Source organism: Dipteris shenzhenensis, chromosome 10 (assembly GCF_047967505.1).
Source record: "Dipteris shenzhenensis isolate YYH24624 ecotype China chromosome 10, Dip_SZ_1.0, whole genome shotgun sequence".
NCBI classification, from domain to species: Eukaryota; Viridiplantae; Streptophyta; class Polypodiopsida; order Gleicheniales; family Dipteridaceae; genus Dipteris; species Dipteris shenzhenensis.
In genome coordinates, this window is record NC_141605.1 from 10,973,880 (window position 1) to 11,000,138 (window position 26,259).

The 26,259-nt window shown below is 47.2% G+C and overlaps 1 protein-coding gene across 2 annotated transcripts in view; it reads left to right on the top strand.

Moving 5' to 3' along the window:
- The window catches only part of LOC147897395 (uncharacterized), a 200,807-nt gene that overhangs the window by 44,552 nt on the left and 129,996 nt on the right, over nucleotides 1-26,259 (top strand). For both annotated transcript variants that reach the window (XR_015541713.1, XM_087380967.1), the window contains exons 3-4: nucleotides 17,365-17,503; nucleotides 17,623-17,661. Coding sequence is in view for 1 of the 2 variants with exons in the window: in XM_087380967.1 (XP_087237093.1) it covers nucleotides 17,365-17,503; nucleotides 17,623-17,661 (178 nt within the window). In the remaining variant the exon portion in view is untranslated. The remainder of the gene's footprint in view (nucleotides 1-17,364; nucleotides 17,504-17,622; nucleotides 17,662-26,259) is intronic.

Below are 26,259 nucleotides of genomic sequence, written 5' to 3' on the forward strand. Positions count from 1 at the left end.
AGCCCACAGCCAGCAGGTACTTATTGGTGGGGTAAGGGGTGAGAGATTTCAGATTTCGAGATCAGTCCGTCAGGGATGCCCCCTTGCTCCTTTCCTTTTTTTGTTTGTGGCCGAAGCTATGAGTATCTTTGTTAGATCTCAAGCTGACATCTTTGGGCTGAGACTTCCCATCAGAAGGGAAGAGGAGCTACTTGACAGTGAGTTGGCAGATGACACATCAATTTACTTGGATGCCACTCCGTAGACGCTCACTTCTTTCAGGACAGCATTGGATTTATTTTGCTTGGCAACAGGGGCGCAGATAAATTAGCATAAATCCAATGGCTTTTGGATCAGTGATGAGGACACTCCAGTTTGGGGGCTTGACATAGGATTCACTTGGGTTCAGAGGGGTGTGCCTGTCACGTATTTGGGCTGCCAGGTCGGCTTGGATATTTCTTCCACGGAACAGTTTGCTCCCGTTTTGGAGAGCATCAGGAGGAAGCTCCTTTTTTGGAGCTTAGCCAAGTTGGATCTTGCCTCTAGAGTTGTGGTGGTCAACCAGGTCCTCTTGGCCACAGCCTGGTTTGTTTGTTCATGATGGTGCCATTCTAGGGACTGCATCATTCAGCTCAGGAGACCGATGAGAAACTTTCTTTGGAGTGGGCTTGATGGCACAGCAGATGCCTTAGCGAGGGTGGCTTGGGAGACCCTCATCCTCCCTACACAGGAAGGGGGTCTCAATATTATTGATTTAGATTTACAGTGTAGAGCTTTACTATGCAAGATGGTGGTGCGGAGACTTATGCTAGGGCAGGAACCGTGGAAGGACTTTCTTATTAGCAGCATACAAAGGTGCACACCTTCTTTAGGAGGAGACTGGATGAGCAGTATTAGGTGGATCTTCACCACAGCACACCTCAGATCACCTTCGTCCCCTCTCATGGTTGCCATTCTGAAAGCTTGGGCCAGTTTCAAGAGCACTATTTGGAGGATTCCTCCTTCCTTTCGTGGAGAGATTGATAGGCAACCCATCATGTGGAATGACAGTATTTTAGATGATCATGGCAGACCACTGGGTATGGGATCTTGGAAAGCTTTCTGCAAGCTTCTAGAGGAGACCAAATCAAGGTTGACAGGACATCCCAAAGGGAGTGCAGGGAGGATCTTGCAGATATAGGTAGCCCTTCCAGAGGTTTGGGTAGACACAGATGATATGCCACTCACTTAGTCCACTTGGGCAGGTACTTTTACGAGAGGCGGTGTTCTGCAGGTTTTGGCCTTTCGAGATGCACAGGAGGATGCTTTAGTTTTTAGTGTACAGGATGGTGGCAGATTGCTCAAGTCCACAGAGGACATCTTGCTTGAGTCTGCTTTTCAGCCTATCAAGGTTGTAGGTCTTTGGTGCAAGGATTAGATTCAGAGTGGTTCCTAGACCCAGACCCCCGGCTACTCTCCACCGGGTCTTGGAGGCTTTGGCTCTATGGGGGACTTCCCATCAGCAGGTATTTGCAGTGGGACCCCGGAGAGTGGGAGTGGATTGACGTAGGGCATCGAGAGAAGAGCATCCCCTTCTTTTGTTACACGGTCAGTAATGCCAGGAGATTTCAGCTCAATAGTAGAGGTTAGAGACCTTCCAGAGTTCCTCATTGGGAGACATTTGATATCACTACGGATCTGCAGAGGTGCTTTTGGAGGAGACTCTGGAAATCCCACAAGAATAGGAAGATCACTATCTTATTTTGGCTCTCTATCCATGGTGGGATTGCAATGAACCTTTGGAGATCCAGGTTCGGAGCCGGCCTTACTTGCCCTTGTTGCCTCTCTGCTTCAGAGACTATTCAGTATTGCTTATGGGATTGCAGACAGGTGAGGATGATTTGGATGGGAGTAGCCAGGATTTTCAGTCACTTTGCCCACTCCCCATTCTTTATGACATGGGGCTCAATGGCTTGGCTTTCTCTTACAAGGCCTTAGGCATTCTATGAGAGATTTGACTCCTCTCGGGCCATTTTGGTTCGACGTCATCAGATTGAGTCCTGTTCGTTGGATGTGGTACCACACCTTCCTTTTACAGCTGTACATGCCTCTGTGGATACTTCTTGGGAGATTCTAGCGAGCATAGCATCCTGGCATATCTAGAGAGCCAGATGCACAGAGGCTTTGGAGGGTACTCAGGTTCATCCCTCGCACACATTGGCTAGTATCTAGACAAACACCGTACATACTTTGATGGCCATATGGACGAGTATGCAGGGAGACTCCCGTGCAGCCTCAACTAGGAGGGCTTCTTTCTTCAGGGAATGGAAGGATTCTCCTTTCTTCTCTGAGACTACTACAGGGTTGAGGTGGCACTTTCAGCCTCAACCTTGGTTGTTTTCCACCTCACTCTAAGGGGGTTTTATTTATCCTCATGATTTCATGATGTATTCCACTTTGAGCTTGCTCTCGCGGGTTTTTTCTCTTACTTAATAGAAGTCTCTTTCTTGGAAAAAAAAAAAAAGAAAGGCATCCCAAGCTGCTCTCTCCAAAGAGTGAAGTCCTCCTTCTCTACTCCCTTTTTTGTCTGACAATAACTCAACCATATTGAAGTCACCTTCAATCACCCATGAATCTACAATGGGAGCCCAGGAGAGCAAATCCTTCCACATAATGACACGTTCCCCTCTAATGTTGGAGGCATACAGGTTGAGGAAACCAACCTTACGCCCTCCAATCAAGAGAAAAATGACTCTGTGTCCAACAACTAAGGGGAGAACCGAGTGTGAAACTAAAATAGAAGTGCCTCCCCTAGTGCCCAAGGCAGGCCACCAAAACGTATGGCCAGAAAGTAACTTGCGTGACTTGGCACAATCCCTAGAATCCAGTTTGTGCTCGTGAATAAATACAACATCAATGGAACCCCTAGTAACACCTGGATGAAGCTGATCCCAAATCAGCTGTCTGCAGTGGCGATGTGGGATGCCACCTAGGACTTGTATGTTCCAACTTACAATCCTTATCAACAGGAGGATGTAGAATAGAACACCTTACCCAACCTAGTGGCGAAAACAAACCCCTCAATAGGGGAAGACCTCCTGCTCGAGGAGTGAGGAATGGAACCAAGTGGCAGGAAATCAACAGAGGAAAAAACCTTGCCACCTGACGAAGAAGCCCAGTCAACAGGAGACCCAAGCACTGGCTCACCAAAAGTAGAGGGCACAACTCCTCCTCTGGGAAATCTGAAGCATCTGCCAGAATTGAAAATGAGTTCTTGTGAATCAGGCCAGACACCGGAGTGCGAAGGATCCCTTTTGAGGGAAGAGGATCAATAGTATAAACCACCCTCTTCCCCCTATCCAAGGGAGGAAGTGAGGACTGCTCAAGACGACCCTGTGTCTGAACAGCTGCAGAGACCTCTCCTACCTGCAAAACACGGAGAGGGTTCGGCACCAAACCTGATAAAGGGGGTCCAGGGGAGAAGCTGCAACCAGGGAGGAGGTTGAAGCTGAAGCATCTCGGACTATGTGAGGTGAGACTAGAGGGACAACCCGCACTGAAGTAGAGTCAACTAATGCAACCTCGTGAACTGAAGGTGGAATCTGCACACGAACGGGAACCCAATGAGGTGCGGCGGATGCCCTTGAAGGTTGTGAGGCACCGGAGGCAATAGGCGGTGGTACCAAAGGAGCGCTATGTCAGTGAGGAGCACTTTGGCGAGTAGGAGCTGTACCACCACTACCCTGAGGAGGACCACCCTCTTGAGCCCGAGGAGCAGATGCTAGACTTGTACCACCCCCCTCTCAAGGTCGAGGAGCAGGTGCTGGACCTGTACCACCCCCCTGTCGAGGCTGTGGGGCAGTTGCTGTACCAGAAGGCTTCTTGGGCCTTTTCTTCTTCTTGGGGCAATCCCTGGCGAAGTGTCCAATGGTCCTGCATATCCTGCACTGGTCCTGCATGCGTGCAATCCCTACTCTCTAGCGAAAAAAAGAACCATCCGGCTGCTGAAGCATAACATGGAGGGGAGCGGGAGGGTGAGGGAGGAGGGAGAGAGGGCTGGCGAGGAGAGAGGGCTGGCGAGGAGAGAATGAGAGAGGGAGAGGGGGCTAGCGAGGGGAGGGAGGGGGGGGGGCAGTGAGGGTGAGGGAGAGGAAGAAAGGGCTGGCTGAGAGAGGAGAGGGGGGGTGGGCAGCAGATTTCACGGGGAGAGGAGCCATCAAGTGATGTTTTTTTTTTTTCCCCAAAAAAGAGACTTCTATTAAGTAAGAAAGAAACCCGCTAGAGCAAGCTTTGTGCGGAAATACACCATGCTAGGCATGTAATAAAAACACCTCAGACCCAAATGGCCATTAGAGTATGTATCGTATATCTGTCCAAGTACTGGACAAGATCTGAGAAGGGTGAACCTGAGAACCCTCCAAAGCCTCAGTGCATCTGGCTCTCCAAATGTGCCATGCTGCAATGCTAGCTAGGATCTCCCATGGAGAGTCGACCGAGGAGTGAGCAGCCCTGAAAAGAGTGGCCGGAACATCCTCTAGAGAGCACGACTCCACAAGGTATTGTCGGATGTGAAGAGCCCAAGAGGAGTCAAGTCTCTCAAAAAATACCTGGGGCCCTGAAAGTGTAAGCCAAGCCACTGATCCCCAGGTCATATAGAAAGGTAGGCGAACAAAAGTGCTGAAAAGTCTTGCAATCCCCTTCCATATGATTCTCGCCTGTCTGCAATCCCATAGGCAGTGCTATATTGTCTCCAAAGCAAAAAGGCAACGAGGGCAAGAAGGGTCAGCTCCGACCATTTGTAAGTGAGTCCGGCATCTCACCAGAGTCCCATACGCCCTACAGGGTTGATGTAATGTGATCACCAATCTGCTCCCAAAAAATACTAAAAAAGGAGGGGGTAAGTCCATCTGAACTTGGACACTTGCCCTTGTGAAGGGCAAGTAATGCAGTCTTGAATTCTGCATTGGTGAAAGGTGCATCCAGAGAAACATACATCTCATCCTTCACCAATACATGGATACACTGCCAAATAACCTCTCTGGCATCATCAATGGCCTGTGTGCCTGGATTTGCAGTAAGAAGGGATGCAAAAAAATCTGAAGCTACACGCATGACAGCATCAGGATCTGACTGTAACACCCCGTCTGAGTCAACAAGCTGTGAAACACTATCTCTATTATGTCTAGGCCCATGAGTAGAGAAAAAGTGTTTGTTGACCCTGCCACCCATCTGAATCCAAAAGGATTCCCGTGCATGAAAGGCATACTCTGCTCTCTGATCCAACAATGTCTGCAAATGAGCAGCATATACCAATCTCACATCTGAGAATCTCTCGTCTCCTAGAATCAGTGATTGTATGATAATAGTCACTAATTCCGAAAAAGGCTGCAGCTACCTGAGATGGAAGGACAGCTCCACCCTGTATGTGAGCAACCCAAATCTGTTAAATATCCTCCGTGAGGCTCTCCTCTACATAAAAAGCATCCAGAATCCTGACACTGGCAGAGCATCCTCTCCGATGAGGCTCAAGAATCTGCAGCACCACTGGAAAATGATCTGAGGTGGAAACCCCAGTAGAAATGCATACATATCCTCCTCTATCAAGTGCCCAATCGTCTACATAAAATCTGTCCATCCGTGCATGAATGGGCATGTGTATTCTCCTGTTTGACCAAGAGTACAGGAGTGACTGTGGCATAATATGAAAGGCATCATCCAACCAAGTGTCTCTGCCACTGAACTGAAAGAGAAAAGCATCCCAGGCTGCCCTCTCCAAAGAATAAATTCCACCCTGTCTACCTCCCTTTTTGTCTAAAGGCAACTCAACCATGTTGAAGTCGCCACCAATGATCCTGGGGGCCCAAGAGAGTAACTCCTTCCAAAAGGAGATCCGCTCCCCTCTGTTGTTGGGAGCATAAAGATTGAGAACACCAATCTTACACCGTCCAATCAAAATAATGATCCATTGAGCTCTAGAAGGGGAGATAATACCATGACCAGCAACCAAGAGGAGAATAGAAAGAGAGACCGAAATGCAAGTACCTCCCCTTGTGCCCATAGCAGGCTACCAAAAGGTATGTCTTGAAAGCAGTTTGCCTGACTTAGAGCAATCACTGGCATCCAGCTTGTGTTCCTGGATAAAAAGGATATCAATAGCACCTCCAGTGATGCCTGGATGAAGCTGGTTCCGGATCAGCTGCCTACGGCGACGGTGTGGAACTCCGCCTAGGCCCTGTATGTTCCAGCTGACTATCCTCATCGACAGGAGAATGCTGGATGGAAAGGCTTACCCGACCTAGTAGAGGAGACCAGCTTCCCCTGGGCCGAAACACTCCTGTTGAGGGCAGGAAACTCAACAGGTGAAAGGATCCCCACACCTGCTGAAAGGGAGGCCTTGTCAGAAGGAATCCCAATGACCGGGACCCCTAAGGTGGAGGGCACAAACTCCTCATCATCCATGAAAGTCCCCGAATCTGCGAGTGCCGAAAAAGAATTCCTGATAAGCAAGTCTGGCCGAGGAGTGCGAAGAAAACCTGCACTCGTGAAAGATAGAGGAGAAGGACCTGCCATGCCTCTATCAGCAGAATTGGAGCTGGGGGTTGAGGAGGGCTATGGCTAGGGTGAAGAGGAATCAGGAGCCCTCATCTGCGCCTGCACTTTCTCGGTTGTCCTGACTGTGGCAGGAACAGTCTACGGGGAAGAAGTACCTGTAGTCCCCTCATGGTCAGAAACCAAGGGGTCAAAGACCAAAGTGACTGGGGCTGGTGGATCTAAAGGCCCCTCCTGATGTGGAACTGTAGTGTCTGGGGCTGCAGCAACATCCACCTATGCAGTCTCAAAGGCATCTGTCTGAATAGGATCAAAAGTCTCCTCCTATGGTAAGGGAGCCGCTCTTAAAGCTTTCCATCGTGGTACTGGGTGTGCTGCGGGCATTGGGCGCCCTACTGCCCCTGGTGGTCCTGGGGTGTGCGAAGCAGGGCGCCTTGTTGCTCTTGGTGGTCCTGGAGTGCGTGGTACAGGGTGTTGGGGAGGTGCAGTCATGGTAGTACATGAAGGAGCTACACCAGAAGACCTCTTGGGTCTTTTTCTCTTCCTTGGGCAGTCTCTAGCAAAGTGCCCAAGGGTCCTGCAAATCCTGCATTGGTCCTGTCTACCTGAAATCTTGACTCTCTGTCGAAAGAGATAGCCGTTTGGATGCTGAAGCATAATGTGGTCATATGAGATGTTAGGGTCAGGGACACTAACCCTAACACGAGGCACCCCGTCTGCACTGACTGCCTCTGCCGAGGAAGAAGGCATGCCAGGAAGGATCTCCGTGACCACTCCGAATGTGGCTCCGATAGTGGCAAGCCGTCGATGGTAGACCTAAGGAAGACCAGGAAACCTAATGAACAGTGATGTGACCTGCCTGTCCTCCTCAACCGCAGATCGAAGCCCAAGGTGTTGGGCAAAAGAAAGATCCTCCTCAAACCCAAAGCCAGGGAATTAGCTTTGAGAACAAGGGCTGTGGACTCGTGGGAGTCGAAAACCACTTGGAAGAATCCACGTCCCAAAAGTCGAATATCCCTGAGGTGAGGGGCGAGGTCTCCTGGTAACGCCACCAGCATCCAGTCTCTAGCCTGTGATCTGGAAGGGTGTGATCCAAAGATGCGGGCGAAAAGTGATGTGGAGCCCTCTAATTCCACATCTTTCTTGAGCTGCTGCAGCTCGTCTTCTAAAAAAATGATGGTTCTTGCGGCCGGTGGAGGTGGACGGAGATTGGCTAAATGGGGATCCATTCGCCAATCGATGTGAAAAGGCCGATTCCAACACTGAAAAAGCTCTGTCCGTGAAACTACTGCCCAGGACGCCCTGAATGCGGGCGCAGGAAGAAGGAGAAAGAGAGGGTAGGAGAGAGGGGAAGGGAAGGGAAAGAGAGGGGCAGGAAGAAGGAGAAAGAGAGGGGAGACGGAGGTAGGCTGAGGGGGAGGCGTGGGGAGCTGAGTTAGGAAGGAAGGGGGCGGGGAGGGAGAGGGAGCAGGGTTTTTCTTTTTTTTTTTTCCCGGGGGGGTCACCTTGGGGGGGAGAGCAGCGGGGGGGGGGGGGAGAGCGTGGGGGAGGGAGGGGGGTGGGGGAGGAGAAGGGGCCAGGGGGGCTAGCGGGGGAGAGGGAGGGCAGAGGGAAAGGGGGCAGCAGGGAGGGGGAGAGCAACGGGGGGGGGAGAGGGAGGACGACGGAGGGGGGCGGGGGAGGAGAAGGGGGCGGGGGGGCTGGCGAGGGAGAGGGAGGGCGGAGGAGAATGGTGCAGCGGGAGAGGGGAGAGGAGAAGGGGGAAGCAGGGGGGGGGGGGCTGGCGAGGGAGAGGGAGGGGACGGGGGAGGAGAAGGGGGGCGGGGGGGCTGACGGGTGGGGGAGAGGTTGGGCGGGGAGGGAGAGCTAGGGGGTAGCGGGGGGGGGGAGAGGGAGGGCGGGGAGGAGGAAGGGGAGAGGGAGAGTGAGGGAGGAGGGAGAGGGGGCCAGTGAGAGGGAGGGAGAGGAGGAGCAGTGAGTGGGGGAGAGGGGGGGGCAGCGAGGCAGAGGGAGAGGGAGAGGGGGGGGCAGTAGCTCACGGGGAGGAGCAGCAGCTCTGCGAGAGTCATTTGGATAGGGGTTGCCAGTATTCTCCGCACTTTTATTCCCTCTTATTTCTTCATGACTTCACGATCAGTGGCTTGGTCTTGGAATCCCATGCTGCTTCAAAAATCCCTGGAATGCATGTGACCGACAAGTCCTTTTTGAAGATCGGGCTATCGGGAAGTCCATCAAAGGAAAACCTCTACCTCATTTCTGCCAGGGGGTTGCAGCTAGTACTTATCATGTATATCAATTACCTTGTCCTTACAAGAGATCACTCAAAGAAAATTACTCAAGTCAAGAAACTACTCATGGAGGAATTCTTTTTTTTTTTGTGCAAAAAAGTACTTCTATTAAGTATGAAAGAAAACCACAGAGCAAGCTTCTTTTCTTTCTTTTTTTTTGTGCACCACAGAGCAAGCTGAGTACATCATGTCAATAAAATTTATTGACATGGTGAGTAACATAATGGGATGACTTTTGAAGAAACCCACATGTAGAGTAGACTTCTTTATGAAAATTCCCTTATGATCCTTCTTACAACTTTTACTTAATAGGAGGTGACATTGAAAACCCTTTCATGAAAGGGTTTATCCAAAGAAACCTCATTGAAGCAAGCGATCAAGGTAGTTTCGCCAGCGAAACCCCTTTGAAGTAGGTCTTCTAAGGTAGTTTCGCTGGCGAAACTACCATGGACAGCACTTTTAAAAGTGGCATAACTTTCACATCGAATGTCCAAATATAGTCATTCAGCCACTCAAATTGATCGGAAAACCCAATTTGAGAACATCTATGGAGTTTTATTTTGGAAAATATTGCATATATAGTATTAAATATTAATTGTTATTTACGCATATAGATATAAATGTGTTTAATAAGTGATTATATATATATATATATATAATATTATTGCATTGAGAGTGATTATGAGGGATGTTCCTTAAAGGAATTATTTTTCAACACTTTTTAAAGGTAATAACAAGGGTACAAAGGATGTCTATAAAGAAGAAAATTTACGTTATGTAAAATTGAATGAGTGACAATTCTGTATATTTCTATGATAAAGGGATCTAGTTCTAGTGAAAATAAAAGTGTAAAAACGGTGTTTCCTAAGGAAATACAATTTTTTAAATCTCTTGAAAAACACGCTCGGATAAACCTGCTCATAGGTTTTTGCTCGTAAAATTGACGCACCCCAGCAGTTGGTAGCTTTGCAAAGGGAAGAGCAAAAACGGCCTTCAGATGCTTGGATTCAGGAGCGCCTTGCTGTAGCAAGGGCTCATCAACAAACATTGCTTGATCAAAGAGCAGAGTGTGCCTTTCATGCAAGGAAGTCCTTCTGGATACAGATGGGTGGCAAAGTCAATAAACACTTTTTCTCTACTCTTGGCCCTAGACATAGTAGAGAGAGTGTATCCCAGCTTATTGACTCACACGGGGTTTTACAGACAAATCCAGATGATGTCATGCGCATAGCTTCAAATTTCTATGCCACTCTTCTTATTGCATATCTTGACACACAGGATAGAGAGGATGCTAGACAGGTTATTTGGCAAAGCATCCCTAAGTTGGTGAAACCAGATATGCATGTTTTGCTTGATGCACCTTTCACAAACACAGAGTTCAGGACTGCACTTTCAGCCCTTCACAAGGGCCAGGTTCGGATGGCCTCACCCCTTCTTTCTTCATTGCATTTTGGGATATGATTGGAGACTACATTACATCAGCCCTACAGAGCATTTGGGACTCTAGTGCCCGAGTCGCTCACAGAGGGTCTCATCCACCTTATCCTGAAAGGGGGTTGCAGAAAATACCTATCACACAAGCTGTACATTTCATGACCCACCACTTTATCAAGAATATCATCCAGTCAAGAATATCATCCAGAAAAGGCAGAGGATAGTGGTTTCTCTTTGTTACTGCATTCAAAGGTTTGTTGTCTACACCTTTCGGCACTATGACCACAGGACTTATCCAATCAGAGTGAACTATAGGATAAATAATTCCTGCCTTGAGAAGCTTATCTACCTCTTCCTTCAGCACATCTCTCTGTTCCAGGCTTAATCTCCTCATCCTCTGGAAAACAAGTTTGGCACCTTCCTTCAGCTCAATCCTCAGAGGCCTCCCTTTAAATCCCATGATCTCCTCATAAGAGGTGATAAACAGATTGGGGTATTTCTACAACATCTTCAAATATTCTTCTTTCTCCTCAACATTGAGATTAGGATTCAATGATTGCTCAATCAACACCTAGGTTGATTCTCGAGAACATTTAGGCTGCATCAAGTCCTCGATAACCTCGAACCTATCCACCTCTTCCTCAGCGAACCCTACTACTCCCACAAATTCTACCTATGAATTTTCATCTTCTAGATCCACCAATGCTATTGTTCCTTCATCACTTTCTGAAGTCACCGAGCTCTCATCCTCACTGCTGGTCTCACTTCTCTCTTCCTCTTCACTCGCTGAATCTGAAACTTCAACCCTGCTTACCATATCGAAATTCAATTTCTTCCCATTCGTATGTATAGAAAAGGTTCCTTTCTGCCAATTCTGAATTGCACCTACCTTCCTCAACCACAACCTTCCAAGAATCAAAGGATAGGCTCCCAATAGCATAGGCATCACATGACAATCCACTCAACCAGGAACATTGAATGCCTCAACCTCCAAGCCAGGTACTATCCCTAAAGTCTTCACCTTGGAGTGGTTTGCCATTCTGATGCGATAACTGCAGGAGTGGGATATCTTCAATCCTAATCTCTCTACACAAGCCTGGATAATCACACAAATCTGTGCACCCCCATCTATATAGGCCTCTCCGAACCCCTTTCCTTTATGCCACGCTTCCACAGCATTAAACGATCTGGAAACTCTGAGACAGACATCAGCTTAACTGTACCTTTATGAGAGTTCTTCTTTGCTGGATTTACAGCCCGGCTCCATTATTTTTTAAGATTTGGGCACATAACAATCATTTGGCCAAATGTAATGTCCGGTTTCCTCGCTGAAAGGTCTTCCACCAAATCATACTCTCCCTGCTCCTTCCCCATGGGATAATCTGCAGTTTTGTACTTCCTTCTGGGCTTCTTGCTCTTCTTCTTTTGGTAGGTCATCATCTCCTTAGATTGCTTCCCCTTCTTTGCACTTAGACCAACCTCCTCTTCTCTATCTCTCTTCCCTAATGGCATGACATCTTTATCTTCCTCCAACTCCAACAGGTCAAATGTAACTACCTTACCTTTCCTTTTCTCTTCTGCAGTGGCTTTACGGATTCTAGAGGTACTAGGCTGAGCTGCATCTTTTACTTCTACACTATGATCATTCACCCTATTATCTAACCCTATTGACAGTGGATAAACATCACCTCCAACACGAGGAGGCTTATCACAGTGTGTGCTGTAATGTCCCCACTCTCCACAATTAAAGCAGACATAAGGTTCAAATGACCCTAGACCTCGTCCTGCCTGCCACGGGGCTGAATTATTTGAAGAAGGCATGTTGCCTCTGCCATAACCACCCAATGATCTACCTCTTCCCCTACCGTTCATCAAATTCAGACTCAAATTCTTCATAAGCTCTGACATTTTGTCTTCTTTTATATTCTCCTCCTTTCTGAATTCAGGCTGACTTCAGGCTTCTGTATTTCTGTCTTCACATGAGAGATAATTTCAGGCACATACTGAACCATTGGCATCTCCTGCATGATTTGTGACAATATTTTCTACTTCCTTTCCTTCTCTTTTGCTACCCTGAGAGCATCCTCATAAGTGACCAGCTCTTTACATTCAATCTTTATCCTAATCTCCAGCTTTAGACCAGCAACAAACCTATCCTTTTTTATGACTCTGGGAGGGACTTTAGGCAATAAGGCCACCTGCCATTTATTCCACAACACATGAACTTACCGACATACTCATCCACTGACTGCGTCAGCTATTGCTGCAGTAAACATAGCTCTCCAAATGCCATCAGGATCTCTAACACACATAAACCTATCCAAGAAAGCTGTCCTCACCTTTGGATAAGTCGGGTTATTTTTACCTTGTAAGGGAGATATGTTGGAATACTGAAAAGAAAGAGTAGAGTGGACACAAACTCAGAATACTTGCTTATAGAATGAAGAAGAAAGAGGTCCTTAAGTAGGCACCTCATACAAGGTCACTGACATCACTGATGACCTCAAAGCTCCACAATCATCTCCTCAATCTGCTCCTAGATTCACTCAATCATCCTATGTGGCTTTTCCACCACCTAACTGTGCTTGTGGGCACCTAACTGTGCCTCTAGCACTCACACATAGAAACAAAGGTGTGCCTGAGGCATACACCTTGAGATATCCCAACAAACCCCCCCTCAAGGAAATGCCTCAGGCTATGTCAAGGATACATCTAGTCTCATAGTTTCTCATGCCATCTCATGGTGGTCAAGGATAAATCTATGGCTAGGTTCTCATGCTAGCAAGGGTTCCCTTGGGTGTAAGGTAAACAGAAAGGGATACAAACAGACCTTCCAATGGTTATCTCTCCTACATGTACATGCACACAATGTCTGTAGGAGGTACCATGGAACAAACATACACATGGCCTACATCATAAGGTGACCAGAGGTGTTTACAAAACACACAACACACAATAGTTTATTTTCATTCATTTTGGAGGACTATCCAGGCTGAGTACCTTGACATAAAAAGAGAGATCTGGAGCATACATAGAGATGAGTTTAAAATGCATAATCTTCATGGGATGCCTCATCTTGTGGAGGCAAAATATCCATGTCAAGGCAAGGTCTTACCACATGGGCAGTGTCTAGTGCCTTATAAGATGGTACTATGATAGAACAAGTGGATTTGAAAGCCATATCCTTCAAGAGAACAATTATCTTGTCATCTCCATAGTTGTGTAGAGAAGCATATCTTAGGTATCTGACCTTCATCTTTTTCTTGTACTTGGAGTCAAATAAAAGTGCCATGAGAGGGTAGATCTCTGTAGTTGCTTCCTTTTTGGCAACCATAATCTTCAACAAGGAAGTCAGGTTGGCATTTTCATCCTTTGTAGCATAACAAGACATTGCTTTATGTTTTGGCTTTTCACATATTTTGCATAAGCAAGCCATGAGAGGCTCTAACCCAGGTATTGGGTAGTGTCTTCTCTCTTACAGGGCTTAGAATAACAACTGAAATGCTTCAAAATATAAGCATTTAATGTAGCAAAGTCTTGTGACCAAATTTCAAACAATGATGCTTTCACTTACATGCTTCATAGAAGTGGATGAAATAAACACTTTCCAATCACAACCAGGTCTAGCAAGTCAAAACAAAACTGAAGAAACACTTGTAATGAAGTTATTGAAAACTTCAAAAGACCAGAAATGCTAGAGTAGCATTTTATGTAGCATCATCTTCAAAACTTGTCCAAAACTGTCAAAAATGAAAAGCTGAACTTGGAGGGCTTGTAGCTCACTCTTCAAAGCAAGGAAAAGAGGGCTTTCTGAAGCAAAAGAAAGCTCATATACCAGAGAAGTTCCAGCACAGAGGTTGGACGAAATGGTGTGCACTTTTGCCCGGGAGAGTTGCTACAGGCTGAAACTGAGTTTTGACGATTTCTCCCTCGTTACTGAACCAAATGACCTGAAAAATGGCTCAAAATCTTCGTCTTGAGGTCGCCCATCTACTCCTAAGAGGGCTCAGGCAATGGCAAAGTATGCAGGGAGTATTGAGCAACAGAAGAAATTCGCTGTTTGGAGAATGGCAGCCACCACAGACGTTTTTTCTTCAATTGCTTGCAGGTGGAAGTTCGCCCATACTAGAGGAGTTTCCAGCTCAGAGGGTTTGGGCAATGGCTGTTTGTAGATGGAGAACCAAGCTCTCAAAGATTTTGGGAAGAAAGAGGAAAATGGAGAAGAAGAAGATGAAGAAGAAGATGATGATGTGGCAGAAATGGGCTCAAGGGGGATCAAATGGCTCTGATACCATGTTGGAATACTGAAAAGAAAGAGTAGAGTGGACACAAACTCAGAATACTTGCTTATAGAATGAAGAAGAAAGAGGTCCTTAAGTAGGCACCTCATACAAGGTCACTGACATCACTGATGACCTCAAAGCTCCACAATCATCTCCTCAATCTGCTCCTAGATTCACTCAATCATCCTATGTGGCTTTTCCACCACCTAACTGTGCTTGTGGGCACCTAACTGTGCCTCTAGCACTCACACATAGAAACAAAGGTGTGCCTGAGGCATACACCTTGAGATAAGATAGACACTGCCCAATATCTGGGTTAGACCCTCTCATGGCTACCCTAACACATCCTTGTAGAGAAAGTCTACAGAGCCAAGTTCTCACTTCTCCCAACAAACAAAAGGATAGAATCTGAAGGACTTCTGGAGCATTCCTGTCTTTAATAAGAGCTATGAACACAAGGAACTCTAAAAACCTCTGTGGGTCTTCATTGGGCAACCCGTAGAATCGAGGAAATTCATGATCCATCTCTCCTCCTATAACTGAGTACCCAATCTCAATTCAAAACTCTAGCTCCCCAGCAGGATCGCCAAAAAAGATGATAAGGAAAAAAAGGGAAAGACAGCTAGGAAATTATGTACTTTACCACGTCAGTGTCATAGCTGAGACTTCATAGGGATCAGCAGCAATGTGGGCTCGTAGATGATGAGCTTATGCACCAGGTTCCAGAGCAGATATCTAGAACACACAAATAACAAGTCAAACTCCCACACAATCTAACTAGAACACACACACAAGAATACACAGAGTCTTTAGAAGAGGAAGATGAATGCTTTGACTTGTTGTAGCTCTATGTCAACCAGGAGTTGTTCATACACACAATTGTTCTTTGTATGACAGATCAACCACACACGATGTATCTACAACACCTCCTTTTAGCAGCTTGTATATGATAAACAACTCATACTTATGCTTCTCGTACGGAATCCTCGTGCACAAATCAGCCTCAATTCTGATTTCACTTTGTCAAACATGCTCTCAAAGCCATCGCTCACACAACATGCCCACTCAGCCAAGCTCCCCCACTCAGCCTGCTAGCTTGAGCGTAATTGAAGGTAACAAACCCACAGCCCAAAAATAAACAACTCTCACGTCATGTTGATCAGCCCCGTAGCTCTGTGCTCAGCAAATCGTCAGCTTGTCTCTTCTCTTCTATATGACTGCTCTCCACTCAGCTAACAGCCTGTCAGCCCTGTACACAGCTCTCAGATCATCACAGCCCTCTACACCCTGACGCATTGCTCCTGTACACAAACCTAGATCCCGTGAACGCTCCATTCATCGATCCGCCGATCCTTTTTCTCCTTCTCCGCTCTTTTTTTTCCCTCAACTCAATTTCTTCCACTCATCAACATTTTCCAGCACTCTCCAATAGATGCCATCCCACATATCAGCCCACTCGTCAGCCAGAGCATGCCAATTCTCGGTCATGTAGCCACCTTGCATGCACATGTTCCCTTTCAGATTTTCCAGCCACATCATCACGTGGAATTTACCACTCTCCCAATCTCTTCCCCAAACTTTAGACCAAGGCAATTAATGCCCAAATTCTAACCTTTGACTTCACTCATGCACACATTTTCAAGCAAGGCATTTAATGTGTGCTTGCCCACACATGACCACAATAAAAAGATATATTGATGTACATATGATAGTATGACGATACATAAGCTATTCACGACAATATGAACACATGGCAGAGGACAACAATGATGAACATTTGTCATCTTACAACAATGCCAAAATATACAGGACCCATGCTCTTTAGTGCCTGGTACATCCACATTGCATTTCATCATTTCCCGTGAAGTCCATGCTGCAAAACATACTTTATTGTCTCAAAAAACTAAACATCAATCTATCATGCTTGTGAAAAAAAAATGCACAAATATTAAAAGCCCACACCTACCCTAGATATGTACATCTATGTGCCTACCCACAGCTGTGCTCAAAAACTTGATACAGTTTTTGTCTTATCAACGCATCAGCAGTGTAGTGCAATCGAAGTAGAGTTGTGTCATAGGTCTACGCATCGCCCACTTCACGCTTCTCACATCAGTGGCCTTAGGCCTCCGGTAACACCTCTAGAAGTGAGTGGACCTCCCCCTCAGACAGGCTTAAAGGATAATGGAGGTGAAGCATATGTTGTAGGGACTTGACTGCTCTTGCAGGGGGCTGACTGCATGAAGGCTTGCTCCTATTCAAGAAGAGCTTGCAAGCTTGCTGAGAGAACCTTTGTCTAAAAGCCCTCCATCCCCCTTTCTGATGGCTTCCCCTTGATCCACCCATCCCCTTCATTTCTTTTTCCTCCCCCTCCACCCTTTCTGCCTCAGCGACCTTGCCCCTTTTCTCATCTTTCTTCTACTTCAGATCGCCCTGTTTTCCAGCTGTTGCTGACTCTATAGAGGGGGATGGATGCACTATACATGCTCAAGAAGGCCAAGCCAGAACTGGGTAGTGGCATATTTTTCCTATTCATGAATTTTCACATGAGTTGGCATTATTCTCCTTCTCATTTCAATACTGTTCAGAATTGTGACCACCGTTTTTGGCTCTCTTACTCGGTGTACGTCATTGATTTTCACGATTGGCTTGAGTTTTATCTCCCCATGTACTAGCTATGTTTTGAGGCGATTCAAGAAGCTTAGTTATTGATTTCTGAGATGTAATATATTTTCATTGTATTAATAATGTCATACATGTTACCACTTACATGTGAGATGGATTGTTATCTCCCTTAATGTAATGATAGATCTTGTCAATTTAAAAATGATATCTTTGGACGAATGTTCTAGGTTTGCAGAGCTCAACCGCCGTGATGTGGAAGAGAAATCTGAACAGCTAAGGTCTCTTAGCTGGCTAACAGCCTTGATTACCAGCTACACTTTCACGTCCCCTGTGGAGTTCAACTATGGATCTCAGTACATCACCACTGTGCGTTCCTTCAGCAGCAATGAGTTCATAGTTTTTGGCAGTTAGAGTATGAAATAAAAATGCTTCATACTTGCAGAATTCCGGTTTCTATATTTATCTATTATGTTTCTTGAATGCAGGCTCGCTTGACGGCATATGCGATCTGTGCTGCAATAGTGGTATGTGCTATATGTGTTTCTGTTAAGCTTGCTTTCAGGTGATGTGACATATTGGATGGGCAAAGAAACAAATGTTTCTTAATAAGTAGTTGCTGCATATGTTACTTCAAAACAAAATCCATGTTAAGAACTTCTATAACGATATCATGACAGCCTTCCTCACTCTTGAACTTATTTTCCAGTCCATAATAGTTTCATCTCTAATGAAATAAATTATTTATAGTATGCTAAGTAGGACATTTTGCTGCTGTTGAAGACCAATCCACATTTCCATGCCTTTGTACCATTTGGATGTATGTGGATATTTACTTCTCAGAAGGTGGTTTGAAAGGATCAAGTTTGCATAGATTGACAGTGAAATTGTTATAAGTAGTTTGTTGATAAAAGACAACTTGGATGCATTGCTGTAGTTGGATTTAAGGAAAGAGGGGAGAATTGGTCAATTGAAATCCTTTTCTGCAGAGTTTCTTTAATAGTAAGGTGGTCCTTTGCAGGAACCACGTAGCTTCTACTGTTTTGGATTACATGAAATTGAGCATACCCTCTGTTGTCATGCTGTCTTGATGATTGTAGTTCCAGCAGGATGTTGAAATCAATTTCATATGTTGGTATATATGTATTTATTGCTGAGACCAATTGTCTTACAAGCATCTCATTGGCAGCACATTTTTTAAAAAAATTGTGTAGAGAGGATGCAGTTGTATTCGTTTATCCATGGACGCTAGAAAAGAGATGAAAGGAATCAAAATTTTAGGCATGTGAAGTAAACTATCAATGTACTTAAGGAGAGAGTACTCTAACCTTACAATGTCCAAGTACAATAGACAAGATAACTTCTGATCCAATTTATAAGAAGGGGGACTTGATTAACAGAAGGAAAGAAAATGCCATAGTTGTAGCCCCTAAGAAGATTCGGTAGTCTATCTTCTTTTTTTTTTTGGCAAAGAGAGACTTCTGTTAAGTATTAAAGAAAACTGTTAGACCAAGCTCCATACGGGATACACCATGCAATGCATGAAAAGATCAAGAGCAAAAAAGAAAGGATTGGGGCTGATAGTGCCATCTCAATCTGGTAGAAACATCCGAAAAAAAGGGAGAACCCCTCCAAACTCGAACAAATACAGTCCTTCTAGAAGAGGCTGCCTGTAAAGGGCCCTGCATGCTAGCCCATATGGCTATCAAAGTGTGAACCGTGTGAGTCCAAATACCCATGAACACCTGTAATGGGTGTATCTGGGTGCCATCCAAGGCCTCTGTACATCTGGCTCTCCAAATGTGCCAAGAGGAAATGCTAGCCAAAATCTCCCAAGAGGTGTCCACTGAAGCATGAGAAGCTCTGAAGGGAGTAAGTGGTACATCTTGAAGAGAGCAGGGCTCTATCACCTGCCATCGGACACTCTGGCTCTCCAAATGTGCAATGCTAGCCAAAATCTCCCAAGAGGTGTCCACTGAAGCATGAGAAGCTCTGAAGGGAGTAAGTGGTACATCTTGAAGAGAGCAGGGCTCTATCACCTACCGGCGGAACGAGAGTGCCCAAGAAGAAGGCTCACCCTCATAAAACACCTAGGGCCCAGTAAGGGATAACCATGCAACCCAGCCCCAAGCCATGAAGAAAGGGAAAGTATGAAAAATGCTGAGTATTTGAGAAACCCCTTTCCAAACAGTCCTCGCCTGACTGCAGTCCCAAAGGCAATGTCGCATTGACTCCTCTTTAAAATGACAGCGAGGGCAAGTGGGATCAGCCCCAAATCATGATCTCCACAGATTCACTGCAATGCCTCCATGAATAGAAATCCAAAAGAAAAGAGTGATCTTTCTATTTCTGAGGGATTTCCAGAGCCTCCTCCAGAAATTCCTACGCAAATCTGCGGTGATGAAGAAGCTGTCCCAATGGGGGGCTCTGGAGCGAATCCAACCCCTACTGTTCAGCTGAAATCTCCTGGCATTACCAACCGTGAACCGAAAGAAGGAAATCCCCCTCTCTTGGTGCCCATGATCTATCCACTCCCACTCTCGGTCCGGGTCAATGATATTAAGGCCCCCTTCACATGCAGGGAGAATAATGGTCTCCCAGGCCACCCTCACTGCAAGATCTGCCATGCCATCAAGTCCACTCCATAAAAAATCCTGACTGGTCTAATGAGTTGAGTGATGCAACCGGCACTAGTAAGAACACACAAACTAGGCAGTGGCCAAAAGAAACTGGTTCACTACCACAACTCTAGATGCAAGGTCGAGTTTGGCTGAGCTCCAAAAAAGGAGCTTTTTTGTTATACTCTCCAATACTGGGGCAAACTGCTATGCTGGAGAGATGCCCAATCCTACCTGGCATCCAGAATATCTAACAAGAACACCCCTCTGAATCCAGGAAAAGCCAATGTCAACTCCCTAGCCTGGACTGTCCTCATCACTGATCCACAAGCCAAAGGATTTATGCCAGTTAATGTGTGCCCCTGCAGCTGAGCAAAAGATATCCAAGGCTGTCCGGAAAGAATCAAGTGACTGCGAAGAGGCCTCAATAAAAAAGGCAGTGTCATCAACCAACTCACAGTCAAGAAGCTCCTGCTCCTATCTCAAAGGCAATCTCAGCCCATATAGATCAGCCTGAGATCTAAGGAAGATACTCATAGCTTCTGCCACAAAAAGAAAAAGGGGGCTAAAGGGCATCCCTGACAAACTGATCTGGAAATCTGAAACTTGTCACTTCTTACCCCTCCAATCAAAACCTGGCTATGGGCTGATCTGTAAAGGGAGGCCACCCCTCTAATCCATGCATCTGAAAATCCAAATCCTAGAAGAGTGCCCTCAAGAAAACCCCAATCTACTCTGTCATAGGCCTTCTCAAAGTCTAAGAGTAGAACTGCCAACCTCTGCCTGCTCTGCATAGCCCAACTCTGTGGCTTCCCAAAAGGAAAAGAAATTATCAAATATGCTCCTGCCATGCACAAAGCCTGTCTGAGTATCATGGATGAGGTCTGGAAGAAGGGGCTGCAATCGGAAGCTGATTGCCTTGGCAAGGATTTTGTATAGAGTGCCCAAAAGAGTGATGGGTCTCCAATGGGATACAAAATTCCTGTTGCCACCTTTCGGGATAAGGTGTATGAGTCCCTCGGTCAGTGAGTGAGGCATCTCACTCGAGTCCCAAATGCCCTACAGGGCTGAAGTAATATGATCACCTATCATATCCCAAAAGGCTGTAAAAAACGATGGAGTAAGACCATCGGAACCAGGGCACTTGCCCTTATGAAGGGCGGAGAGAGCAGTCCTGAACTCTGTGTTGGTAAAGCGTGCATCAAGTGAGCATATCATCTCTGGTGTGACCAACACAGGTAAACTCTGCCAAACTACATCTCTAGCCACACCTCTGGCCTGTATGTGAGGATCTGCAGAAAGAAGGGAGGCAAAAAAATATGTGGCTAAGTGCATGACGATATCCGGATGAGACTGCAAAACACCGTCAGAGTCAACAAGCTACCGCATACTCTCTCTACTATGTCTGGGACCATGTGTAGAGAAAAAGTGTTTATTGACTCTCCCTCCCATTTGTATCCAAAAGGACTGTCGTGCATGGAAGGCATACTCTGCTCTCTGATCAAGCATGTCTACAAGTGAGCCCTTGCTGCAGCAAGGCGCTCCTGTATCCAAGCATCTGATGGTCGTCTCTGCTCCTCCCTTTGCAAGGATGCCCACAATTGCCAGCGGATACCAATCTCCTACCTGATTACCTCACCTCGCCAAGCACTAGTACAGAGTGATAAAAATCGCTGATATTGGCAAGTGTTGTGGCCACATGTGAAGGATCAGCCACCCCCCCCTGCATGTGAGAAACCCATATCTCCAAGACTACCTCTGTGAGAGTCTCATATATGTATAAGGCATCAGGGGATGGGGCTCTGAGATAGACAAAACTACCGGAAAATGGTCGGAGGTGGAAACACCAGGTGCAATGCAAATTGTCCCCCCTCTATCAAGAGCCCAGTCATCCACATAGAATCTGTCAATCCGAGCATGGATAGGCATCTGCACCCTACGGTTCGACCACGAAAACAAAAGTTACTGAGACTGAATATGAAATGCATCATCTGACCAAACATCTCTGCCATTGAACCTGAACAAGAAGGCATCCCAAGCTGCTCTCTCGAGGGAATGAATACCACCTTCATATTCACTTGTGAATCGAGAGCTGCTGCTCCTCCCCGTGAAGCTGCTGCCCCTCCCTCACCCTCCTCCTCGCTAGCCCCCCCTTGCTGCCCTCTCCATCGCTGCCCTCTCCCTCCCCCCCTCGCTGCCCTCTCCCCTCCCTCGCAGCCCTCCTTTGTTGCCGCTCCCTTCCCCCCCCTTGCTGCCCTCTCCCTCTCCCCTCACTGCCCTCTCCCCTCCCTCGGAGCTCCTCTCCCTTCCCCCCCTTGCTGCCCTCTCCCTCTCCCCTCGCCGCCCTCCTTCCTACCCCTCACCCACCTGCCCTCTACCCCTCCTCCCCCTCGCTCTTGCTGCCCCCCCTCGCTCCTCCCTCCCTCTCCCCCGCCCCCTCCTTCACTCCCACCTGCCCCTGCCCTTCCCGCCGCCCTCCTCCCCTCTCGTCTGCTGCCCCTGCTTTCCCCCCACCCCCTCCCTCCCTCTCCCCCGCCCCCTCCTTTGCCCCCGATCGCTCTCCCCTCCCCCCCCGCCTTCTGCCCTTGCCTTTTTCCTCCCCTCCCGGCCCCCCCCCTTCGCCCCTCGCCCCCTCCTTCACCCCTTCCTACTTTGCACCCCTCCCTCCCTCCTCCTCCGCCCCCTTCCTAACCCTCTATTGCCTACCCGCAACTCGCCTCCCTCTTCAAATTTCTCCACTTTTCCTCCCCTTCTTGTGCCCTTGTTCCAGGGCGTCTTGGGCAGCATTTCCACAGACAGAGTAATTACAGTGTTTGAATCGGCCTTTTCACTTCGATCGGAGAATGGATCCCCATTCAGCCAATCTTCACCCACCCCCACAGGCAATCAGAGCGGACTGGGTGCCTCGAGTTAGGGTCATTGTCTCTGACCCTAACATTTCGGATGACCACATTATGCTTCAGTGTCCAGATGGCTCTCTCTTTTGATAGAGAGTCGAGATCGCAGGTAGACAGGACCAGTGCAGGATCTGCAGGACACCTGGGCACTTTGCTAGAGACTGCCCAAGAAAGAGAAAAAGACCCAAGAGGTCTTTTGGTGTGGCTCCTTCACGTACTACCCTGATTGCACCTCCCCAGTGCCCTATACCACGCACTTCAGGACCACCAAGAGCAGCAAGGCGCCCTGCTTCGTGCACCCCAAGACCACAAGGGGCAGCAGGGCACCCAAAGCCCGCAACACACCCAATACCACGATGGAGAGCGATCAGAGCGGTTCCTTTACCTCAAGAGGAGACCTTTGATCAGGTTCAGATAGACGCCATCTAGACTCCAGAGATGGATGTTGCTGCATCCCCAGACACTACAGTTCCACATCAGGAGGGGCCTTCAGATGCACCAGCCCCAGTCACTTCGGTTTCGGATCACGAGGGGGCTTCCGATACTTCTTCCCCACAGATTGTTCCTGCCACAGTCAGGTTGATCGAGGGAGTGCATGCACAGATGAGGACTCTAGATCCCTCTTCAGCCCCGCCGTAGGCCTCCTCAGCTCCCAGCTCCAGTTCAGCTGATAGAGGCCTGGCAGGTCCTTCTCATCCATCTTCCACGAGTGCAAGTCTTGTTCGTACTCCTAGCCAGACTTGCTTCTTAGGAATTCTTTTTCGACACTGGTAGATTCGGTGACTTTCATGGATGATGAGGAGTTTGTGCCCTCCACCTTAGGGGTCCCGGTCATTGGGATTCCTTTTGATAGGGCCTCCCCCTCAACAAGTGTGGGGATCCTTTCACCTGTTGAGTTTCCTACCCTCAGTAGGAGTGTTTCGGGCCAAGGGAAGTTGGTCTCCTCTACTAAGTCGGGTAAGCCTCTCCATCCAGCATCCTCCCATCGATGAAGATAGTCAGCTGGAACATACAAGGCCTAGGCGGAGTTCCACACCGTTGCGGTAGGCAGCTGATCCAGAATCAACTTCATCCGGGTGTCACTGGAGGTGCTATTTATATCCTTTTTATCCAGGAACACAGGTTGGATGCTAGTGATTGCGCTAAGTCTAACAAATTTCTCTCAGGACATACCTTGTGGCCGCCTGCTATGGGCACAAGGGGAGGTACTTGCATTTCAATCTCTCCTTCTATTCCCCCATTGGTTGCTGGTCATGGTATTATCTCCCCCTCTAGAGCTCAATGGATCATTATTTTGGTTGGAGGGTGTAAGATTGGTCTTCTCAATCTTTATGCCCCCAACAATAGATGGGAGAGGATCTCCTTTTGGAAGGAATTACTCTCTTGGGCACCCATTGCAGATTCCTGGATCATTGGTGGTGATTTCAACATGGTTGAATTGCCATCAGACAAAAAGGGAGGCAGACAGGGCGGAATTCACTCTTTGGACAGGGCAACTTGGGATGCCTTTCTCTTTCAGTACAGTGGCAGGGACACTTGGTTTGATGATGCCTTTCATGTTATGCCACAATCACTCCTGTACTCTTGGTCGAACAGAAGATTACATATGCCCATCCATGCACGTATTAACAGACTTTATGTAGACGATTGGTCACTTGACAGAGGCGGATCTGTATGCATTTCTACTGGGGTTACCACCTCAGATCATTTTCCAGTGGTATTGCAGATTTTTTAGCCTCATCGGAGAGGACGCTTTGCCAGTGTCAGGATTCTAGATGCGTTTTATGCAAAGGAGAGCCTCACGGAGGATATTTTACAGATTTGGGTTTCTCACATACGGGGTGGAGTTGTCCGCCCATCTCTGGTAGCTGCAACCATATCCGGAATTAGTGACTATTATCATACAATCACTGAGTCCAGGAGATGTGAGATTCTCAGACATGAGGTATACGCCAGCAATTAGCGTCCCTTCAGAGGGAAGAGCAGAAGAGGCCCACAGATGCTTGGATTCAGGAGCACCTTGCTGTAGCAAGGGCTCATATGCAGACATTGTTGGATCAGAGAGCAGAGTATGCCTTTCATGCACGGGAATCATTTTGGATTCGGATGGGTGGCAGGGTCAACAAACACTTCTTCTCTACACATGGACCCAGACATAGTAGAGATAGTGTCTCTTAGCTTGTTGACTCAGACGGGGTTTTACAGTCAGATCTGGATGCCATCATGCGTATACCCTCAGAATTTCTTGCATCCCTTCTTACTGCAGATCCGGGCACATAGGCCATAGATGATGCCAGAGAGGTTATTTGGCAGTGTATCCCTGTATTGGTGAAGGATGAGATGTATGGTTCTCTGGATGCACCTTTCACCAATGCCGAATTCAAGACAGCATTGCTTGCCCTTCACAAGGGAAGTGCCCAGGTTCGGATGGACTTATCCCTTCCTTTTTTATTACTTTTTGGGAGCAGATTGGTGATCACATTACATCAACCCTGCCAGGCGTGTGGGACTCTAGTGAGATGCTTGATTCACTTACAGATGGTCTCATTCATCTCATCCCAAAGGGGGGTAATAGGAATCTAGTATCTCAGTGGAGACCCATCACTCTATTGGGCACTTGTTACAAGATTCTGGCGAAAGCCATCAGTCTGCGGCTATAGGTTTTTCTTCCAGATTTGATTCATGACATAAGACAGGGTTTGTGCATGGCAGAAGTATTTTTGATAATATTTTCTCATTTTGGGAGGCCTTAGAATGGGCCATGTAGAGCCGCCAGAGATTGGCCATTCTACTCTTGGACTTTGAGAAAGCCTACGACAAAGTAGACTGGGATTTTTTAGAGGGTACTCTATCTTGCTTTGGTTTTTCAGATGCATGGATTAGAGGAGTATCCTCTCTGTATAGATCAGCCCATAGCCAGGTGCTCCTTGGGGAGGGAAGAGGGGACAGATTTCAGATCGGTAGATCAGTCTGCCAGGGATGTCCACCTGCCCCTTTTCTTTTTTTGTTTGTGGCGGAAGCTATGAGTATCTACCTTAGATCTCAAGCTGATATTTATGGGCTGAGGCTTCCTATCCGCCGGGAAGAAGAGCTCCTAGATAGTGAGTTGGCAGATGACACGGCTGTTTTTTTGGATGCCTCCCCCAGGACACTCACTTCCTTCCGGACAGCCTTGGATTTATTTTGCACGGCTGCAAGTGCACACATTAATTGGCATAAATCCAATGGTTTTTGGATTTGCGATGATGACACCCCGGATTGGGGTAATGATATTAGCTTCACTTGGGTACAGAGGGGCGTCTCCGTCAGATATTTTGGCTGCTAGGTTGGGGTGGGCATCTCTCCTTCACAACAGTTTGCTCCGGTGTTGGAGAGTATCAGAAGAAAGCTCCTTTTCTGAAGCTCAGCCAAACTTGACTTGGCTTCTAGGGTGGTGATGGTTAACCGGTTTCTTCTAGCCACAGCATGGTTTGTATGTTCTTGTTGGTGCCACTCTAGGGATTGTATCAATCAGCTTAAGACGCCCGTACGAACTTTTTATGGAGTGGTCTAGATAGCACAACTGATGTTACAACCAGGGTGGCTTGGGAGACCTTGATTCTTTCTACAA